The sequence below is a fragment of the Hordeum vulgare genome, chromosome 4H, assembly GCF_904849725.1.
Source record: "Hordeum vulgare subsp. vulgare chromosome 4H, MorexV3_pseudomolecules_assembly, whole genome shotgun sequence".
NCBI classification, from domain to species: domain Eukaryota; kingdom Viridiplantae; phylum Streptophyta; class Magnoliopsida; order Poales; family Poaceae; genus Hordeum; species Hordeum vulgare.
The window spans coordinates 566,295,554-566,303,189 of NC_058521.1; the positions used below are offsets into that span (position 1 = coordinate 566,295,554).

Sequence of the window (7,636 nt, forward strand, 5' to 3'; positions counted from 1 at the left end):
CTGCGCCGGCGTGCCCGAGCAACCAACCTCCTCCTTCTCCGCCTCGTCAACAAGGGCGGAAGAGACCCGCCGCCGCTCTGGCTGCTCCGGTGCATCGTCCTTCTACTCCGCCTCATAAGAAAGGAAAGACAGCCGCTCCGTCTGCTCTGGCGTCTAGCAGTACAGCCAGAGGCAGGCAATACAAATACGGTCCTTCTCTGAAGACTCCAGAGAAGTTACCATACGAGAGCAGCCAGGAGGAAAATGCGAAGATCGTGCAAGCCGAAGTGAAAAACTTCTTTGAAGGGGTGAAAGCAAAGAATCATCCACCTCCGGACGAGAAGATAGATCCGGTAAAAGCGAAGCGTACTCTAGCTGCCCTGAAGAAACCACCAAAGTCTCCGACGAAAGGCAACTATGAGCGCATTATTACAAAGTCATTTATCGAAGCGGAGCGGTCGGGAAGTACTGTCAGTGCTCAAAGGTTACCAGAACGACGAGCTAGGAAAAAGTTGCCCAGCTCGGTGAACAAGCGAACCAATCGTTCCCCCCGCTCAAGGTGTCTAGTGATATCGTCACTAATCATCCGGGGATCTTGTTGCCCGGTACCAATCCTGCAGATTACCTGCCCGACGATGCACATTTTGATTTATTGGAGGTGGACGAACACAAATACGTGTACGGGAAGCCTCTCGTCAAAGATGAAAGATCTCTAACAACGATGATGCGAATATTCCGTGATTGGTACATGAAAACCTGCACAGAGTCTGGGGGAGTAATATTTTGACGCTGAGAGTTAGAGAGGAGCATGACCTCGTTGGACTTGAACTGTTGATGGTTCCATTTGAGGAGTTCTTCCCGTTTTTCAATCTAAAGGCCCTCGATAAATTAATGATCACTTGCTAGTGCCTGTAAGTAGTACTACTTCTGTCATTAAGTCTATATATAGGTTAGCTCTTTCATTGGATGTATTTTTAATTATCCTCACTATATTATATGCAGATTGAAGATCATCGAATTGAAGAAAAGACAAATCGGTGATATTGGGTTCATTAACACAAATCTCGTAGATGCATTTATGATTAAATTTCAGGCCAAAGATACCGAGGCCAACCTGCTACAATCGTTTGTATTGAATCAAAACAAAGCTATAATACTCTTCCCTTACGAATTCCAGTGAGTGTTACGGTCTTGTGCATATTCGGTTTCCCTTATTAGTCAAGGTTATAGTAATGTAATTGATGAGTTATGCATGCTTGCGCAGCTTCCACTATATTCTCCTAGAGATTAAGCTTGAGGAAGGACTAGTAACCGTCTTAGACTCGAGACGAAAAGATCCCAACGAGTATGCGAACATGACTGAAATTCTACAGAAGTAAGTTAAATCGATCATTATCGCACCATATCGGTAACTTCGTTCATTTCCTGATATCAAGTAATTGTTTTCTTTGTCTGGCAGGGTTTGGAAAAAATTCACCTCAAAAACTCCGGGACTGCCGAAGAAGCTGCAATTTAGACACTCGAAAGTAAGTACTATAGTAGCATGTTCCACGCATCTCCTAGTGATTCAAGCGCTCGTTTCATCAATACCATTTAGCATGCTTGCTAACTATCAGTTTGATTGACCTCTATTACTTGTAAAGTGGTTGTGGCAGGAACCAGGGAATGATTACTGTGGATACTACATTTGCGAGTCCATCCGCCACACGACCTGTGAGCGGGGCTACTCTGACAAACAATATGACGTGCGTAAATAATAATATTCACAATTTTATTTTATTATCATCATTTGTGTTCAGTTTCATTTATTCATATGTATGTATTGACCCCCTTCTTCAAATTAGATATATCGGATGCGGAATGAACTCCTACCAGCAGATCGTATGCGAGGAATTCAAGAGAAATTGGCGGCATTCTTTCTTGACCACGTGATCGCTAAAGACGAAGAATACCATGTGAACCCTAATCAGTTGAATTTTAATTAGGAGATTATATTGTAAGAGATAATTATATTCTATATATGTAGCCAGTAGCGTCGGATAGATGTACGAGAACTTGTTGTTCGACCAATCTCTCAGAGAAGGAGAGGTGGTTGATATCACTTCTCTCTGTATGCATATGTTCATGACGATCTTCTGTTTCCTTCATTTACTTACTAGCTAGCGTGTCTAGTCCTCTCTATACGTATAGTATGTAGCGTCGACCAAGCACGGAGATAAGAGAGGACACTTCTCTCTATTCATTAGCTAGCTAACACAATATATGAACACCTAAATTAACCCCCCCCCCCCAAAACCCCCTAAATCCCCCCTTTCAAGAAAAAAAAACCCATCACCTGAAATGCTGACGCGTGGATGCCTTTTGGTCTAGGTTGGTGTCACCAACCGGGACTAAAGGCCCCCCTGCGTGGGCTCGCCGCACCGGCCACGTGGAGGCCCATATGTCCCGGTTCGTGTAAGAACCGGGACTAAAGGCCAAGGGCATTATTAACGACCTTTTAGTCCCGGTTCCGAAACCGGGACAGAAGGCCCTTACGAACCGGGACAAAAGACCATTTTTCTACTAGTGTCGGGTGAACAACAAAATGAATAAAAAATTGAAAAAACATTCAAAAATTCTGAATTTTTTTGTGTCAAACATCGACAAAACTGTTGATAGCTTGCAAACATAAAAAAAATCAAATTTTCCATGAATGTCGTTTCATGGTAAAATTTCACAACCTATCAAACCATTTTTTTCAATGTTTAACACAAACAAAATTCAGATTTTTTTCAGTTTTTCAATTTTATTTTAACTTTACTGTTCAACCAAGCTCACATGAGCTCGGGATTAGGCGATTAGGACAACACTTTCGGTCCTAATGCATTCTTCTTGTTACTATAATTTTTCTTTTTTTTGTAATTGTAATAGAAAAATGGTAATGCCAAAATTTTATGTCAAATTTTGAAGAATGGCAAATCAAACGTTTTTATGGCAAATTTAGTTTATGAGCACGACAATTTCTCCACACACAAAAACTGAGACGGATTTGAAATGTTTGTCAATTAAAATTGCCATCCTAAGCAAACACAAATTATGGTAAAAGAATTGGCGTCGGATTTTTAGCGGAGTCTAGGAAAAACACATTTCAGAACAATCACAATATCCACTCTCATAAAATAACCAACATATATCATTCGGGTAGTGATGACAAAAAGGAAGTATACTAGGTGAGTCGGTGGTAGTCACAATTTGCTTATTGCGGCGCTAGTGTATGCACTGCAGACTGCACGCAGACAGGTATTTGCCGTGCCTACGCGCGTAACAAATTAAACGACGTGTATCATCAGTACTTAAAAAACCCATGCACATACTGTACGCCTGGGTAGCGTAGATTATTCAGCGGAGTACGCGTGAGGCAAACATCAGTACTTAAAAAACCCATGCACATACTGTACGCCTGGGTAGCGTAGATTATTCAGCGGAGTACGCGCGCGGCTTTGCCTCACGCGTACGAATGCTCGATGGCCATGCATCTAGCTAGAGCGCCTTGAAGCCGAGGAGCTTCCAGGTGCTGGTGCGCGAGCCGGGCACGCCCCACACGACGCACTCGTACTGCCGCCTGCTCCCGCCTGGCGCCTTCTCCACGGTCACCACGAGCCGGTAGTTGGTGCCGACACCACCGGCAGCCGGCCGCTCCGTCTCGCCGCGCTCCACCTTGACGAACACCAGGCTCGCCCGGCGCGTGATGTCGTGCACGAGCACGGCGAACCGGCCCACCTGCTGCACCACCACGCCGTTCAGGTCGCGGGCCGGTATCGGCGCCCACGCGCCGTCCGTCCCCGCCGGGAGCGTCGCGGCGACGGCGACCAGGACAAGGACCGCCACGAGCAGTGCGTGCAGAGACCTCATGGTGGCGTGTCAGTTGTAACACTGGTGTGCACTGTGCAGTTCTCTTGTCGTATGTGGGTGCCTTTGCATGCCGAGAGGCCGACGATCTTTATAGCACGGGCAAAAGCGTCGATGACGCGCCCGCCTGAAGCTAGCGCCGACGCGAGCGACACGCAGCCGGACAGCGCTGCGAGTGCATGCCATGGTCACCGGGTGATGGATGCGTGGTCCATTTTCTCTGGATCGTGCGAGAGCGACGCCAGCTTTCGGTGCATGCGCCCCCGGAATCGAGGGCAGCCATGGGACGGCGAGATCTAATTCCCGGAGGCGATATCTGGGCGTTGGAACTTGATGCATTGCGATCGAAGGCACCAACGTGCGCACGCCATCTTTTTGAGGGAGAGGATTGCATGCGTCCATAATCTTCAGCGTGATTTCTTGGTTCTGTAGGGTGGAGAGCCCTACCGGCCTGCCGCGCCCATTTCTACGTTATTCTCGATCGGTAAACCAAAGTAAACGGCCTGGCTTGCAACTCGCGGATGATTTTGCAAACCAACCTGTGATTATATGAATGTGGTATCTTCAATCCATGAGGATTCAAATCCTGATGTTCGCATTTATTTTTGGCGATGCGAATTAGTGGGAGGTGACGTTTATGTCGATGACGAGGTGTCTATTATGACTTTGTAAATTTTAAGATGCCGGTTCAATCTTTCGGAGGTGCTCATAAGGATAGAATATATTGTGTGCGTTCATAAGGGTGAGTGTATGCGCATGTATATGAGTGCTTATATGTGTTCTGTGTTAAAAAAAACTCGCGGATGATTTATTTTAGGAGGAAAGGAAGTTACAACCCCATTAATCAATGCATTTTCTTGGAGAAAGAGGATGCCCTCAGCCTCTGCATCAGCATGATGGATGCAAGCATATTATCGAAAAAACAATAGTAAAAATCCAAATGTAATATCTTACATGAGCTCTCAAGCGAAGCCCAACATTTTTTTTAAAGATTGCCCATCCGGCGACAATACAATAGACTACGATGACTAAACACTAGCCTATTAGTAAGCCATCATTCAAACCGATTGAAGATAACTCGTGCTGTCGTCTCCAATGGTTGCACTTAGTAATCAAAAGCTCGGTGTGCTCCATATGTGTGAGTAACGAGCACGTATGGATCCATGTCGTAGCTCTGCAAATAACCTGCAAAAATTTGTTAAAGTTTTTCTACTAAATCTCATATCATCTGCAGTTCCGTATAACCCAGAATAAAGCACATATCCCTATCCGAATACGACTTGCTATGTTTGTTTGCACTCCATTAAGCCATGTCCCAAATAATGTGTTCATACTTGATGGAGGGTCAATGTTGAAGGCTATATGTAAAGTACATCAAAGTAGTTGTGCAAACGGACAATCGAGAAAGAGGTGTTTGATAGTTTCGTTCGGATCACAAAAACAACATCTGAAACTGCCAACCATCTTCGCTTAATGAGACTATCCTTCGTCAAAATCACTCCCTCGTGAACAAGCTATATAAATATTTCTATTCTAAGTGCAACATTAACCTTTCATATGTGTAGTGATGTCAATAATGGCCCAGAGTCAATTAGGTCTAAATACATTGATTTCACAAAGAACCTATCACTCGCGGTTAATTTCCAATGAATAACGTGTGGCTGATTAGTCACGTGAACCTCCATCAACCTACAAACAAAATGCAGCCACGAATTTCATCGTTCCCCCATCAATGATCTTCTGAATTGTATATTAAGGGGAACCGACTATAATACCATAGCAACATAATCTATTTTAGCTGAAGATAAGGATATTGTATAGCCAAGGATGCCTCCGCTAACCATGTATCTTCCTAAAACCTATTATCATTACCATTTCCAACATGAAATTTCGCCCTTTTGAAAAAAGTTTCTTTCATCTTTATTAACCCTTTTCAAAAAGGTGAGTCAGAAGATCTAACCGTAATCTGAGCCAGAGTCTTGGATTGGAAGTACTTATTACACAGAATTTATACCCACGTACCTTTCGTCTCAACGGACAATCTGAAGAGCCACTTACTAAGAAGGAATCTATTTTTGACTTCTAAGTTGTTAATCCCCAACCCACCTTGGTATTTGGGTCTACATATAATGTCCCATCTGGCAAGCCTATACTTCTTTTTAGTATCACCACTTTGCTTAGCGAACGACAAAAATCCAATATTTTTAATGCATGTATCGGCACTTTGAAGAAAGATAAGAGAAACATTCGTAGGCTTGTCAATATTGAATTTATTAATACCAAGCGTCCATCATAAGACATAAGCTTGCCCTTCTAGTAACTTAGTTTGTTCTCAAACATATCTTCAATAAATTTTCATTCCTTATTCGTAAGTTTAGGGTGATGAATGGGTATTCCCAAATAACTAAGTAGGATATATCCCATCTCACACCGGAACAATTGTCGGTATGCAACTTGGTCTTCCTTGGCTCGCCCAAAGCAAAACAGTTCACTCTTATTGAAATTGATCTTGAGTCCCAACAATTTCTCAAAGAGACATAGTACTAGCTTCATAGATCTACCTTTTGTGAGTTCATGTTCCATGAAAATAATCGTATCATCCGTATATTGTAAGATGGACACTCCTCCATCTATGAGATGCAGAATCAAACCTCCAATTAGGTCGTTTTCTTTAGCCCGACCAATAAGAACGACCAACATATCATCTACAATGTTAAATAAGACCCGGGACATTGAATCACCATGTCTTAGGCCCTTGTGCGTGTGTGTGAAAATAATGACCCACATCATCATTCATATTAATACCAATGATACTTTATGGATGAAAGAACCACATGTCTCCTCCAGGTTTCATTGAACCCTTCATCCGCAATGCCTGTTGGAGGAAGGGTCATTTTCCTTTATCGTATGCCTTCTCGAAATTCACTTTGAAGATAACCCCATCGAGTTTCTTCGAATGTATTTCATGAAGAGTTTCATGCAAGACCACAACCCCTTCTAGGATGTGTCTCTCTGGCATGAAAGCCATCTGAGTGGGTTGAACTACCGAATGGGCTACCTATGTCAACCTATTCGTAGCAACCTTAGTGAAGATTTTAAAATTGACATTAAGCAAACAAATCGGTCTAAACTGCTCAATGCATACATCCTCCACCTTCTTTGGCAACAACGTGACTGTTCCAAAGTTCAGGTGAAAAAGTTGTAGACGACCGTTAAATAACTCAAGGAACATAGGCATAAGATATCCCTTAATAATATGCCAACACCTCTTAAAGAATTCAGCCGGAAAACCATCCGGTCCGGGAGCCTTATTGTGTCTCATTTGCGTTATCATTTCAAACACCTCTTTCTTAGTAAATGGAGCTAACATCACCGCGCTCCCCTCTTCCTGGAGTTGAGGGATGTCGCATGGTGCGCACTCATCTAGCAACACATGATTAACCTAAGGCGACCCAAAAAAATATTAATAATAATTCGATGTGTACAATTTAAGGTTCTCATGTCCTACAATTGTACCCTCATACTGTTCAAGCTGAATTATTTTCTTCTTTGTACGCGTCCCATTAGCGATCATATGAAATAATTGTGTGTTATCATCCCCTTGGATGAATTTTATTACCTTGTATCTAAGTGCCCATTTTATCTCTTCCTCTCGAAGAAGGGCACGAAGTCCCTGGTCACGTTCCCCTCGAACATTACACTCAGCTTTCAGATCTAACTGAGTAATCAACTAAATAAGCTTCCCCTTTTCTTCTTTGTATAAACCATT

At 43.2% G+C, this 7,636-nt stretch overlaps 1 protein-coding gene across 1 annotated transcript; it reads right to left on the bottom strand.

Moving 5' to 3' along the window:
- Positions 1-3,138: 3,138 nt before the first annotated feature.
- LOC123447080 lies at positions 3,139-3,914 on the bottom strand. Its single transcript, XM_045123647.1, has one exon. The coding sequence runs from the start codon at positions 3,868-3,870 to the stop codon at positions 3,499-3,501; it is 372 nt and encodes a 123-aa protein (XP_044979582.1). The 5' UTR covers positions 3,871-3,914; the 3' UTR covers positions 3,139-3,498.
- Between the last annotated feature and the right edge of the window lie 3,722 nt (positions 3,915-7,636).